The sequence below is a fragment of the Muntiacus reevesi genome, chromosome 12, assembly GCF_963930625.1.
Source record: "Muntiacus reevesi chromosome 12, mMunRee1.1, whole genome shotgun sequence".
In the NCBI taxonomy this organism is placed as follows: domain Eukaryota; kingdom Metazoa; phylum Chordata; class Mammalia; order Artiodactyla; family Cervidae; genus Muntiacus; species Muntiacus reevesi.
This window is the reverse complement of record NC_089260.1, coordinates 15,792,516-15,808,324: the sequence shown is the minus strand read 5'-3', so window position 1 is coordinate 15,808,324 and position 15,809 is coordinate 15,792,516. Positions and strand designations below refer to the sequence as shown.

Sequence of the window (15,809 nt, the reverse complement as noted above, 5' to 3'; positions counted from 1 at the left end):
TAAAAATATATTATTATTTAATAGTTCTTTTAATATAAGCATAAGGAAATGCAGCACATAATAAAGGAAGCTTTGTGATAAGCCAAAAATCCCAAATATGCTCTGCAGCATACAAATCTAAAACATACAGTCAGATACACAGTTTTGCCATGACTGATTTATGTAAAAGCAACACATTCCCTTTCCTCTTTCAAAAACATTCAAAATTTTAACTATTAATTTCTATTCCTTCAACCCACAGTACTGTAAAATATGATATTAACATTTGAAACATGCATAAGAATAAAAATTAACAGTATTAGAAAATAAGTCAGATTTTTTCATCTGACAGTCTAATAATCGCCTATAATTGTATGCTAAATTTAATATATGTGCATTTTTTTCAGGATGAAGATATAAAGCTTTCAGTAGACTAGCAAAGAGCCTGGTGGCTCAAAAAAGGCTTAGAATCCAAGATAAATGTTTCAACAGAAGAAAAAGCTATACTAATCTTGATGTTTACTCACCAGAAATATCCATGAATGCACGATCCCACAATTCACCTACTGTATAGCATTCTGCAGATGTGATGTTGACTGAAAGGACAATATCATCTTCAACATATTTTAGTATCAGATTATTTATAACAATATTTACATTATTTACAACTCGTCTGATCAGACTCTGTACATAGCCTATAAAATAGGGGAAAAAAGATTCCAATCAGATGCTAAATCAATAATTATTCTTAAAATGTTACTGAACTTAATGTACATGAACAATGAGTATCATTTAGCATCTTTTGCTATGACAAAACCAACATTCAGATAGGGAAATAAGCTGATCAAAGAGTTAATAAGTACCAAATCCTTCTCAACAAACACCGCTGCAAAGAAGTTGTGCATCATGAAGTTTCACGTACTAGAGAAATCATAGAAGCCACACCTTTTTAACATAATACTAGATCTCATTCAAAGGCCATCCTAATCTACAAGTACTTTGATTTCTGCCCATTTTATAAACATTTTCTCAAATGAAACAATGTTACTGTATACTGATTATACAATATATAAGAAGAAAAACTTCTTTAAGGTTGTTTTTTCAGCTACCATCTTCTCTTCCTACTTTTAAATAGCCATTAAAATACTCAAAAACTAGGCCTCGAGGAAGGAAGATAAAAGAAACATGACCATCACAATGAATGTGACTACTTCTACTTAATAATGCATAATAGTGACACGGGAAAGGGAGAATATGACTGAGGAAGAAAATACAGAAAGTACTAAAAGAAAGAGAGGGAAAAGAGCACAAAGATGAAGACAAAAGAGAAAAGTAGGGAAAGAAAGAGAGCATATAAAAGCATAACAGGAACTCATAATATCAGAAGTTTTTCACACAGTAAGTATATACAGATATATTACTGAGGAATTTAATAGGAAATATAAATAAAACTAAGCATAAATAGCATTTAAAAAGACAGAAAAAGATTAAAAACTATTCAAATGTATTTCCCACTGTAAAATCTATATAAAAATAGCTGTTTAATTAAATAACTATCTGCTTATACTCTTTAAACCATAAGTTTACTGGACAGAACAGAATCAACTTGTCAGCAGCTAACACTGCTAACACCTACACTGAAGCCTGCTCCAAGAAAACTTATTTAAAGTTATTCAACCATAACATGCTTGCAAAAACCAATTTCTTCACTCATTCCGAATGGATACAAATAGAAAAGAAATGTACAATGACTAAATTCAAGTTTTTCTCATATTAGCAGCTTTTAAAGTGTCAATTATCATATGCTACAAAATTAACACACGAAGTATCAGTAAGATAAGGTTTCAGACATTATTGTACCAGGGAAGATAGATGCTAAAATGATACATAAATTAAGCTTCAAAAATAAACTTTAAGTATCAAAATGCTCACCCTTAAAATGTATACTTCCCTCATGCTATCACTATTCAACACAGATGTTAAAAATAAACAGCTTCTGAGAAGTCAAAAAGCATGACTAATACTGATTTTCCTATTTCTGAAAACCTGTCATGAATAAAGAATTCATAAAAACCACTTAAGAGTTCATGAGTTTTTATTGTGGGGGGAGGAAGAAAAAGAAGGGGGAGAAGGGCAGTGACTCTCAGAAAACATATCATGTAAAATAGTGACAGAAACATAATACTATAAATGTATTGTAACTGACAGAAAAACTGATGGATTTTTCATCTACATATCAATACCTTCTCTCAGTTGCCCATTATACAAGCTGAGATGAATAAGCCAATTCACCACAGTAAAATAGTCAAGTATTTAAAAAGAGAGCTTCCCTGATGGCTTAGACGGTAAAAAACCCGCCTGCAATGGTGGAGACCCAGGTTCGATCTCTGGATCAGGAAGATCCCCTGAAGAAGGGAATGACTGCTACCCACTCCAGTATTCTTGCCTGGAAAATTCCATGAACAGAGGAGCCTGGTGGGCTACAGTCCATAGGGTTGCAATATAGTCGGACACAACTTAGTGACTAAAAACAAAAAAGCTTGTTTTACAAACCTGCTTTACACACAGACAGTATTTGCCCTAACATGGTCACTAGGAAACCAAGTTGCTCAAAAACAGAAATTCCATGGTTGATGACTTGGTTACAGTACCTAAAAACTTACTGATCAAGTTTTTGGTGTAAAATTTAGCTGGGGTTACTGAAGCATGATATAAGCAACTTATGCTCAAATAATTAAAGGAAAAGTACATTCTCTGTAATGTTCTTGCCTTTTTTGGAAGGCTGAAATTATTTCAAAATAAAACATTTTAGAGAAATGCAAATCAAAACCACAATGAGGTACCATTACACGCCAGTCAGGATGGCTGCTATCCAAAAGTCTACAAGCAATAAATGCTGGAGAGGGTGTGGAGAAAAGGGAACCCTCTTACACTGTTGGTGGGAATGCTAACTAGTACAGCCGCTATGGAGAACAGTGTGGAGATTCCTTAAAAAACTGGAAACAGAACCGCCATATGACCCAGCAATCCCATTTCTGGGCATACACACCAAGGAAACCAGATCTGAAAGAGAGACGTGCACCCCAATGTTCATCGCAGCACTGTTTATAATAGCCAGGACATGGAAGCAACCTAGATGCCCATCAGCAGACAAAAGGATAAGGAAGCTGTGGTACATATACACCATGGAATATTACTCAGCCATTAAAAAGAATTCATTTGAATCAGTTCTAATGAGATGGATGAAACTGGAGCCCATTATACAGAGTGAAGTAAGCCAGAAAGACCATTACAGTATACTAACACATATATATGGAATTTAGAAAGAGGGTAATGATAACCCTATATGCAAAACAGAAAGAGAGACATAGATGTACAGAACAGACTTTTGGACTCTGTAGGAGAAGGCGAGGGTGGGATGTTTCGAGAGAATAGCATCGAAACATGTATATTATCTAGGGTGAAACAGATCACCAGCCCAGGTTGGATGCATGAGACAAGTGCTCGAGGCTGGTGCACTGGGAAGACCCAAAGGGATCGGGGAGAGAGGGAGGTGGGAGGGGGGATCGAGATGGGGAATACGTGTAACTCCATGGCTGATTCATGTCAATGTATGACAAAAACCACTATAATATTGTAAAGTAATAAGCCTCCAACTAATAAAAATAAATGAAAAAAAAAATTTTTAGAAGGTTAAGATTAAGAATTCCTATTGGTAATGCAGTAGAGAAGTTCAATAATAATTTTTTAAAATCTGTCAGTTTTGGTAACTAAAAGATAACTTAGGGCAGCTACTGTAGGAGCTAAGGAAAACAGCAATGAGTTGAAGATACTTATCAGTCTTATTATTTAAGATAGTCACAGAAGTCATAAACAACTAAATTAGGGTACAAAAGAGAAATCAGTGTAAGTACTGACACGAAGAACACAAAATTATCGTTACATGAAGATGACTGTTTTTTATATAGAAAATCGAAAAGATATAACTGAAAAATACTGAATATCGATCAGCTAACAAAATGCAAAAGTTAGCTTTTCTACATCACAAAACAACAGGAGAATAACATGGTAAAAAAAATTAATAATTCCACTTAGTAATAAAAAATAAAATAGCATTTTCCACCTATAAAAGATTCAAAGAAATACAATAGTGAAAAACAGCATTGGGCTAAAAATGTGCTTGTAAGAAAAAACTGTTAAATTTTTCACAGGGAATAATTTGGTCATACATGTCAAAACTTTAAAATCATTCACAAATTTTGATGCTATAGACTAAACAGAGGTATGTGCAAAGATTTACATGCCAGTATGTTGTCAGAGAATTTTACAAAACAGAAAATGAAAAATAACCCAAAAAACTAACAAAAAGGAGTTGATTAAACAAACTGTGGAACACAATATAATACATGCTAATGATTAAAATAACAATGTGAAAAAGGGAACTTCCCTGGTGATCCAGTGGCTAGCACTCTATGCTCCCAGTGCAGGAGACCAGGGTTCAGTCCCTCGTCTGGGAACTAGATCCTGCATGCCACAACTGAAAGAGATCCTCTGTACCACAACTAAGACCTGGTGCAGCTAAATTTTTTTGTTTAATATGAAAAAATTAATGTCCTTGAAACATGTTCCTAACATTAAAAAATGCAAATTACAAAAGAAAATGTACAAGTGTATGTGTATATGCATGCGCGCGCACGCACACACACACACACACAAAATGTCTCCAAAAGGTTGTACATCAAAATGTTAACAGGTTCCAGTCCTAAGCAACATAAAAGTAAGCATATTCCATTCTTTTTCACTGAAAACAGTCACAAAACCTAGAAAGTATGGAGCAGTTATTTCAGGACACTGAAAAGTAAACAATTAGCATGAGAGGGGAAATAGAAAAATGAAAATCAGAGCTTACAAAGAAAAAACAAATAATAAAACTGCAGCGATCGAGTCAAACATATGAGTAGTTATTCTAATTTAATTGTATTGTGGTCAGAGAGGATGGTCTTTATGATAATGAATCTCTGAAATTTTTCAAGACCTTTTTAACCAAGTCTTTTTCAGTGTCTACAGATACCAAATGTGTACATCAAAAAAATATACACTGTCTTACCTGCTGGGAACAGTTTTATGTTTCTATAAAATAATCCTGTCAATTTTTAAAGATCCAGTTTGGGGATTTTTTTTTGGGGGAGGGGGGGTCCTGCTTGATCTACCACATTTCAAAGGTAGGTTGTTAAGTACATAAAAATTCATCATATATTGTTTCGAGAACTGTACCTTTTAATATAACTCAGCATCTGGCCATCAATGTTCTTGCATAAAGTTTTATTTTGGCTGATTTTATTTTTGGATAGTACTTGTCTCCTATGCCATTTCCCATCCTTTCACTTTCAATCTTTCTTACCTCTCCATTTTACCTTTGTGTGTCAGAGGACACACATACCTGGACATAATTGCTCCTTCCTTTTAATATCCCAAAAGCATTAATTGCGCTTCCTTAGAGCTCTTTGCTCTGGTTTTGCACTGTAATTAGTAGTTTACAATATCCCCTGGGGCAAAGACAGCCTTCAACTAGCTGCTTCAGCATCAGATTTAGGGAACTTAACAGTCTGCCTCCATTAAGCAATATTTGAAATTCAATCTAGTCAGAATGAAGTTAAAAACTCTCTAGTTATCACTTTTTTCTGTTATGAACAAAGCATAAATGTTAGATATCTTAAAGGTTATTGACAAACTCATACTGTACTTTGTCAGTATGTTGCAGGAAGGGGGACTCCCCCCTTCCAGGGCCCAAAACTGGGCTTTTGTCTAACAACACTCGGAAATGAATTGTCCGAGGAGACACATGTGCTGACAAAGCAAGAGATTTTATTGGGAAAGGGCACCCGGGTAGAGAGTAGGAGGGTAGGGAACCCAGGAGAACAGCTCTGCCACGTGGCTGGCAGTCTCGGGTTTTATGCTGCTGGGATTAGTTTTCAGGTTGTCTGCAACAAGTATATTAAAGAGAAACAACACCTGTATGGCAGAAATGGCTAGCTACCCATCAATATCTGTGCTTCCCCTTTCAGAATACAGAACTGTTACTGCAATATGACTCTAAAACATACATAACATCAATAAAAATAATTTTCCTCAATGAAATTTGAGAAGAATATACATCACTTTCAACCTGGGGGTAGCAAGAAGTGGACAAGTCTCCTTCAGAGCACCCTCTTGAAAAAGCTGAAAACTACAATTCAAAACCTGGGTAGGGAACAGCAGAGCCTCTGGATAAAGGGAGTCTGGGCTTCTGATACAATACTGACTTTAACTGGTACACAAAGAAAACATAACATTTTTGTCGTGCTAATTCCCTGAAATTTATGTTAATGTGTCCTCCAGTTAACACTAACTTAACTTACACAATTGGTCACTTCTTTAAGTTTTCCCTGAAAATGTTAATAAAAAATGTTACAATAATAAAAGCATAAAAATAGAAAACGTAAAATAAGCTATGCATTTCTTTTTCATTTACAACAAGGTACTCTATTCTTAAATGTTCCAGAAAGGCACAGTGATGAGAGTTTAAATTGCTGAGCTTCTGCAAGTGGATAAGAAATGATTGTGCTATCTTCTAGAATAATACATCACCATTTTTGGTTCAGGCTCTTGAACAGTTGATACATTACAAATATTCTTAAATTATCTGATATATTCTTCAGCTATTATTAAACTCCCTACAAGAGATTGTTTTCAAAAAACCAAGCCCTAACCAGCCTAAGGTGACAAGCATTAGGCAAGCAAACACACAGACACGCAACACAGCTTCCATTTCATATTCGGTATTTTCGGCAGAAGACAAAACCTTGATTAAATGACTACTAATTTAACAAGGTACACCTCACGTATACCACAGGTGTGTGCATGTTCAGTCACTAAATCATGTCCGACTGCAACCCCATGGACTGCAACCCTCCAGGCTCCTCTGTCCATGGGATCTTCCAGGCAAGAATACTACAGTGAGTTGCCATTTCCTCCTCCAAGAGATCTTCCTGATCCGGGGATCAAACCCGCTTCTCCTGTATTAGCAGACAGATTCTTTACCACTGAGCCACCTGGGAAGCCATATACCACAGGTATTACAAATTATAATAAGGTATTCATCATCTACATCAAGATATCTAAGTTGCCATTTTCTCATCCATAAAATAAAAGCTAGATCAGAGGCTCAGCTGGGGCCTATATAGTATGTGAATATCCTAAAGTAACATGCAAATTTTATATTTGCATACATGGGTCTATAACTATTTCAAAAGATTTTCAAGGGTCCACATCCCAAAAAAGATAGCCAGCTAAACCAGAAACGTCTGAAGTAGCTCCTCCTTCTACATTTCAAGGACACTATGACCCTGATTATCAGAGTCTGAAAACTCTGTGTGATTTTGTGTAGTTGAGTTTTTGTGCAATGCAGTAAATACATAAATGGCTATTAAGAACCAGACATTGTATTAGATCAGGGGCTGACCAAATGAGGCTGTGCCATCTGTTTTTATAGTTTTATTGGAACACAATCACAAACATTAATTTATTTACAGTTTATGACTGATTTCACCAGTACATCAGAAAAGTGGAACAGCTGTAACAGAAAATACATGGCTTGCAAAGCTTAAAATATTTAATAATTGGGTCTTCACAGAAGATATTTGCTAACCTCCATGATAGATGATGAATATCAAAGACATCTAGGTCACTTCAGACCCAGTGGGCATGATTTTTAGTTTCTCTATACCCTTAATATTTCTATCAAACGCTGCACGTGTATACATACATATACATATATATTCTGAGTAAAAAGGTAAGGAGAAAACAATGGGAGAGACAATTATATGACAAAAGAAAAAGGAACTATGCACTGGAACACAAAATTTATCTGAGCTTCTTGACCAAATAAGTAGAAAAAATATTTAATGAAAAAATATTTAATCAGAAAAAAAATCAATTAAGAAGCCCTGAATAAATTAAAGCCATTTTAGAGAAAATGTAGAGGCAGTGCATAAAAGGCTGGCTTCTTACAATGACCTTCGAAAAATCCAAAGGCTGTACACTTTAGAAAGCAGAGGACTACAGAATCAATTAAAAGTGATCCCATTTCTAAGCTAGATAAAGTGCAGAGACTACTGAGGAAAGCATGAAGGAAGAAAGAAAGAAATGAAACATTCTTAAACTTTCCTCTAAATAGGAACTGTCAATATATCTTACTGAATATCTTGGGCCCACAACTCAACCTGTTATTATTATTAGCAGTTATTGAAGGTTCCAGCCTATATATTAACTGAAAGTAAATGTGAATGGTTCAACTCAGTCAGATTCAAACTCTTTTGACCTCTCTCCCAGCAAGAAATATTACATCATAACCCAGAATAAGCACACATATGTGTAAGTCTCTTGAAATACGATCAACCTCTACTACATGTCACACACTGAGGTTTTCCAGTCTACGCTATATATATTTTAGATGCGCTCCATGACCCACTAAACTGCTTTCACAATACACTCACTGGTCAGGATGCATAATCTGAAAAAGACTGTTCCAGACAACAAGATCAGAAATTGCAAAGAAAATGAGATATCGACTTGCTGTTCCTTTCCTATTGGAGAGGTGCCCATCCTTCACGATACAAAACAATTATTGGCAACACCAAAACTTTTCTCAAAAAAGCAATTCTGAATCTACGTAAATGTTTGAATTCCAAAACTATAACCACAGATGCTGGAAGAATAACTTTGCCCAAGAATTTTGAGAACAGGAATTCATTTCTACCATGAAAGAACTTTAATATAATTTCCAGGCAGGATAATATTACAGAAATGAGTCCACAAATAACCATATGAGTTAATCTTTAAATAAAATGATTTACCATTATCCAACCGGATTCTCAAATTATCCCTTTTCTTTCCTTTGGCAATATTAAATTTAGCTGCTCAGCCTCCCAGTAACTACCTAACAAGTTCAGTTACTTCCTAAAGCAACTTCTTTAACTGTGATTTATGTCAGCATGAAAAAGGACCAAGTCCTCCTATTAGGTAAGGCAGAAAAGCACATTAACCCAAAAGCCACCCCAAGTAGTTCAGTAGAAAACAGCTCTGTTTCTGACACTAAAAATAGGACATTTTATGCTACGTTTGTTTTTATGTTTTATACTTCTAAAAATAGGTCAGTTCTCATCCTGAGTATCAGTGTAAATTCCAACAGACTCTGAAGAATCATTAAAAGTAAGGAACCTATTTCGAGTACATGTACGTAAGCCCATAAAAGATTTTTATTGGTGAAATCAACAACTGACAAAAGCTTTAAATTTTTCTTAAACAAGTTCTTTCCTAAAAGAAAAAAAATGTCATGAAACTCAACAGTTAAACCTCAAACTGATTCTTTGCCAGGATACTGATGGAGAGAGTTCTATACAAGGAGTTGGCTTCAGAAACTTTACAGGGATATGTAGTCAGAAATTTGGAGGGACATAGGGGTTGCCCATTTAACAAATAAGAATAAGCTATAGCTTAATTTAATTTACAGTTTAATTAAATTCACCAGGGATTTCTCCCAAGGAGTTAATAATTAAGTAAAAAATTTATCAAGTGCTGTAAACATCACACTACTCTAAGAAGAATTAGAAACATTCAGAAGTAAAATAACTTCTTTTAGCACCTTCTCCAGTCATAGCAATTAATCTATTTATTCTAAAGCCAGAGGGAATAGTGAGACCTGTTAGGTAAAGTTCCTAAGAACACAAAGCATCAGTAATAACATCACAATAACACTAGTTAAATACGCTCAATTGAAATGTAATTTAGAACCTACATTTGAGACAGGAGGGCTATGAAATGATGCAACTAATGCCAACCTCTTACAAGTAAAGTATATGGTGCCAGAAGATGGTCAAAAAGTAACTGGTTTGAATCCAGCAGAAAGCTTACAAAGTTTTGGGCAGAGAACAAGTGTATACCAAAGTCAGCTATACCTCAAATTAAAAAAAAGTAACTCATAAATGAAACTGAAAGAGATGTGACTGGTAGCTGCTAACTGTAAAAAGGCAGCAATGCACTTTGGCCATAGAGCCATCATATAACAATCACTGCTTTTTGCGTTATTTTCCTTCATTAAATATTTATCAAGAAACTGTTAATTTGAAAGCCACTACTCTTCCAGATAAATAATAATTTCAGGAGCTGAAAAGAGACATGGTCTCCCAGTTACAAAACTCTGTAATTCTGTTAGTGAATTTTACAGTTTCCAGAAAGTGAGAACAACTTAGTGTCATTCCTTTGTTTAACAAGAAGCAAGAGGAATGAAGAGACTATAAGTATTACTCAGAAGCAAATCACTGCTTGGAGAGGATTTAAGAAAGAAACTTAAGGAAAATCTCAAGCAAACGAGCACCAAACCTTGAATGAATCCAAAGCTCTCACAAATGTCTTTCAATCTGTTCTGACGTTATGCAGCAAATGGACATATAAATACTTGATGTCAATAAAAAATATGGAAAATATATATTCTACAAAGGGTTACAACAATGATTAGTAACAATCAAAATTTTGGTTTTATCAATCCCCTTAGAAGTTACCTGGTGGCAAATCAGGATCTGTGGGAGCAGCCTGTTGAATTCTTCGGGGTTTTGCTGATGTCTTTGTGTTCTCAGTAGTACTACGGTTGGTAGAATTAGAACCACAGCTTTCATGGTCATCCTATTTTTATTTGGAAGAAAGAAAAGCAAAGTTATCAATCACCACTCAAAAATTTTAAAAAGTTTTGTTGAATGTATGTAGGTTACTAAAATTGATGTTAGACTCTTCCAGCTTTATTTTTTCAGCTATAAAAACCTATGTAACCAAAATTTTTGTACTTTGCACTCTTAAACAGCATTTTTAAAACAAGTAGTAGTTTAAAATTAGAAACTGTTTCTTTAGTTGATATCAAAACAAACCACTTGATAATGTCAAATATGGCTTTAGCAAAAGAAGACAATTCAATTGAAGCTTTTAAACGTTTTCCATTTGAAAATCTGAAATAAATGGAAAGGGTTTTAATTTTTACGTATTTGTTTATATACTAAAACCCTCACTATTTTGTGAGTTGAGAATCCAAGCTATCTTCTTAATCACTTTTTTTTTAATTAGTAATTTTATTTGTTTTACTTTCTAAGTCGTATCCAACTCCTAGGACCCCATCAACTGTAGCCCCCCGGGCTCCACTGTGGATTTCCCAGGCAAGAACACCTGAGCAGGTTGCTCTTCTCCAAGAGATCTTCTGGACCCAGGGATAGAATCCAGTCTCTTGCATTGCAGGAAGATTCTTTTCCACTGAGCCACAGAGGAAGCCCATCTTTTTTTCTTGGTAATAATTTATTTTTTGTTTTTTTGAAGTCTACTTTTTTAAGATTTTTTGTATTAATTGAAGGATAATTCCTTTACAGTATTGCATTGGTTTTTACCAACTTCAATATGAATGAGCCAGCCCACCTTTAAGGATTAATCTTAATCATCTTAAGAATTCTTGGCACCCATTTAACAATGTCCACTGAATTATTATTATTCAGATGATTAAATATGAGGTTTAACTAGTTTCTAATGTGGATAACATAAAAACTTTAAAATATACATATCTTTGAAATTTACACAACGCGAATGAGTACTCTTTTCCTGACTTGATTCAACAAACATTTATAAAATGTTTTTATGTGTTCATTGCTGGATTTACAAAAGCAACTGTCCTCAAAGATTTCAGAGTCTATTTAAAACACATATAAGTCTACAAGAGTACTTTTTTGTTTATTTTCAAGTAATAGGAACACAAAGAGTCATTCTATTTGGAAGAACCAGAGAGATCAGATCATTAAAACTGACTGAATGTTTTAGGTTAATATCAGAGGCTAAATGGGGGAAACTAAAAACAGCACATACAAAGAAGAATGATCAGTCAAAAGAAAAAAGGAAGCCACAATATAAACATTTAAGATGGGAGAACAATACCAAAAGCTAAAGGCAGGATCTAGTTCAATAAAAATGCAGTCATGTAAAGAACTATAGAGATGTTCTCAACCTTCATTCTATTTGACACTCAAGACTTGGTAATTAGGAGGAGGGTGCCAATAACCAAAAAAAAAAAAAGAGGAGGTTTGGTAATCCAGTAGAGGGACAGGAGTGGGAGAAGTAAAAGACAGATCAAAGGGTGAATAACAAGTTAAGATGGAAAAAATAAGCACAGATTGCTCTTTCAAAAAAACAGGTATTACAAGAAGGAAATAGATGGGGTAGTAATACGAAATAAAAGCATCTGACATCACCTTATTCCTTTTGGGAGGTTAAACTAGCACATTCTGCTTGAGATATGCATATGAGGAAACAGAGATCAAACACCTCTCCAACACAAATGGAAACTGATGGTGTACTGTGCATCATTAATTAACTCATTAATCAACAATAAAACTATTTTATAATGCTTAAAAGAATGATGATAAATTTCATTTTTCTCTTTTATATATCTGAAGAGAAAATTTCAAGAACTAAAAGGTTAACTACTAAATTTACCATTCTAATAGGATACTAGAGGCAAATAAGAACAATGATAGGCCCTCCTTCAGGATACAAAAAATATTCTTCACTACAACCACTAACAGGATTATATAATAACAAAAAATGAATCTTTTACAATATGGCATGACTTCAGATGCTAGTCATACATTAGTAAAAGGAAAAATTTCTGTCTGAAACTTTGTTACAAGCAAAAAGTTGAAAGATTTGCTATAATAAACAATGAAAGAAATTTCTGCATGAACTTATATTCACTTTAAGTTAATGCAAAACAAACTTCACAGCATTTCATTCCACGAAACAACTCCACTATTCAATCTTTATAATGACATCTTCTGTTATTTTGGGGAATGTTATAGTCTCTAAATACTAAAAGACTACTACTGTGAATAAAACCTCACTGTAATTACTTTTAGTTCAACTTAGATCCTTAAAAATGTCTGTAGTCATACACTTCTGCACAATGTTAACATTAAAAGCACACTATTAATTTTTGAAGCATATGGTTGTCTCAAAAGCCCAGAAGTAAAACATATTCATTAAAGAGATGTGAAAAAGTTCCAAGCGAACTGCCAAAACTAGCATAATTATGAAAATATTTAACACTGAAACCATCTGAAATCACATACTGTATATAGATTACAGTGATGTCATAATAAACATTCCAGCCAAAATGCACTAAAACTACTGCAGTCCAATAAATCTGGCATACACTAGATGACAAATATCTTAAAGCAAAAGAAAGAACAAGTTATTTTATTTTTTAAAAGTTATTAGCAGCAAAAAAGGGTAAACTGCATAGATTAAATATAAATTTTCAATCAGTCTTTTAAAAAGTGAATAAAACTTCCCTACAAACTACACATTTTTATCATTTAAAAGAAAAACAAACTAACTTTACTTACTTAAACAAAAATTTTATTAACTTAAAATTTCAGTGTGCCTTAAAAAAGGGCATTAATCATGGTACCCATAGGAATACACACTATGAAACAAACATTACCAAATATGTAAACACTTCCTTCTTAATTATGCTTAAGAAATTATGGGTGCATATATATTATAATTAGAAAATAATCCTTTTGATAATTTCAACTTGTCTTCATTTCAATTACATTTTAATTGCATCAATTATAAGTGAGCTTCCATTCAAATCCTGCCCCAACTAACTTAAATAAAAATAAAGCAAAACAATTATAATATTTACTATTAACACTGGAATTGTTTCCATCATTAGTTTGAATTCATCATCTGCTTTTAACCAATATGTATCACTTTGGACTATTACATATTTTAATTCATTGAAAGACTCTAACTTCTAATAAAAGAAACTCTGTTCTCAAAAATACTAGCTAAAATGTTTTGAGATAATTTTTAACCCCAAACACATTACAGTTATATCTTTCTTATTTAGGTTGCAATTTTTCTAAAATGTCAAGTTAAGTATATTTCATGGCAAAAGAATGTTGTCTCTTGGGGACCACATAGCTATTTCTGAAAATACTGCCCTTTGCTCCTCATGAAACAAGCAAGAATGTCATTTCCTTACAAAAGTTCCTAACAGGGAAAATGTGGCAAAACCCTGTATTTAAATAAATCCGTTACTTTCATACTGACAGCTCATGGGATCATGTTGAATACTTTTCACCTTAGACCTCGAAGGGCTAGTCAATTAAAACTGGAAAGCCATCAACTCCCGGATTCACAACAGTAGAGTAAGATTGGGGATAAAACTTAAAACCGGTGACTGAATCATTCTAAGCCCTTGTTTTAGAAAAAGGTTAAAAGTAAGAAAGAGTTGAAGAAGGAGAGACCAAAAGACAGAACTAGGAAGTGATGTGTCTTGCATTCTTCAGCCTTGCGACCCCAAACTTGACAAGCAGAGGACTAAGGCTCACCCGGCAGCTCTAGCTGCTCCTAAAGAGAGTGTGAGGGCCTTCGAAGTGAACTGCTACAAAGCCCGTAGGTAAGTTCACCTCTAACCCCTCCACAAGCAAGTACAAAGACAACAGACGCAAAAAAAGAATCTCTAAAGGTAAGCCTGTACTTTGGAGAGTCAGAGAGCCAAGGCAAGTCAGCAACGCAGAGGGCAATGTAGAGCAATGTAGAGCATGTAGAACATGAGAGCTAGCCAGGAAAAAAAAATATATATATATATTTCCTTCTGGGGTAAAATTGGGAATGTCTGGATCCCTTCTACCCTAACAGGAATATTAATAAACTTTAGCCATTAAAAAAAAAAAAAGTCAAGTCACCTCAGTAAAGGAGGTATGTATACCCCCAACCTCTTCACACATCAGCTTAAGCCCACACAAGAGGCTGCTTCTGTCTTCTCTGCAATCAAGGGTGTGACAGGCTGGGAAAGAAAAGAGAGCTGGTGCTCCCCTGCATTCTTTTACTGAAACCTCCCAAAAGGAGGTATAGCTAACCTAACAGGCCAAAGCTGAACATAAACTAAGATATATTAGGCTACATTTTAACAAAGAAAGAAATCACTGTCCTAACTGTGAACACCTGTGTGATGGAGCCACTCGTCTATCTGAGAGCCATGTTCCCCACATGACGTGATAACTAGCCATCGCTCCTCTGGCCTTCCTTTCCCATTCTTAGCCACGTAACCCAGGATACTGCCCCTGCCAGAGAACAATCACACTACTGGTTAACAGAATCATGTCAGAAAAAATCTGTCCTTTATTATTGCCTATGACATCCTTTTTCCTTCGAATCAGTCAGTATATATCATATTGGCAACTCCTCCTCCCCCCTTTTTAAAAATCACGGAATTGAAGTGCTTAGACTCATCTTTAGATTTGGAAGGTGAAATAGGCAGAAATTAAGGGAGGAGAGAACAAAAGTACATACAGAGGCATCCCAGTCTAAGCCACATTCCACCATCTAATACTTACCAAAAATCAGTAGAGATTGGATGAGTGAGCCAATTAGTAAAACTGCACTTTGTCTTCTTACATGTATAACTTCCCTCAAAAAGAACCACTTGATTTTTTTCTTAACTATCTGTTAGGCATTTTGAGAAAACAGGTAGTACAAATAGATGGTATCCTGATAGCTTTACTTATATGCATAAAAAGGTTAAGAGCAATTCAAGTTAATCAGCTATTTATTACATAGTTCTCACACACACAAACGAAAAAATAACAGTAAAATTTACTGAGCATTTATATGTGCCAGACCTCCAGTATTTTAAGGATGAGGAAATTGGGGCTTAAGAGGTTCTAAGGTCAAAAAGACACGAAGGAAAACAGCTA

At 34.5% G+C, this 15,809-nt stretch overlaps 1 protein-coding gene across 3 annotated transcripts in view; it reads right to left on the bottom strand.

Moving 5' to 3' along the window:
• VPS13B (vacuolar protein sorting 13 homolog B) overlaps nt 1-15,809 on the bottom strand; it is a 763,389-nt gene that overhangs the window by 704,426 nt on the left and 43,154 nt on the right. For all 3 annotated transcript variants that reach the window (XM_065903113.1, XM_065903114.1, XM_065903112.1), the window contains exons 4-5: nt 10,578-10,698; nt 507-674 (exon numbers count right to left, since the gene is read on the bottom strand). In XM_065903113.1, coding sequence (XP_065759185.1) covers nt 507-674; nt 10,578-10,698 — 289 coding nt within the window. The remainder of the gene's footprint in view (nt 1-506; nt 675-10,577; nt 10,699-15,809) is intronic.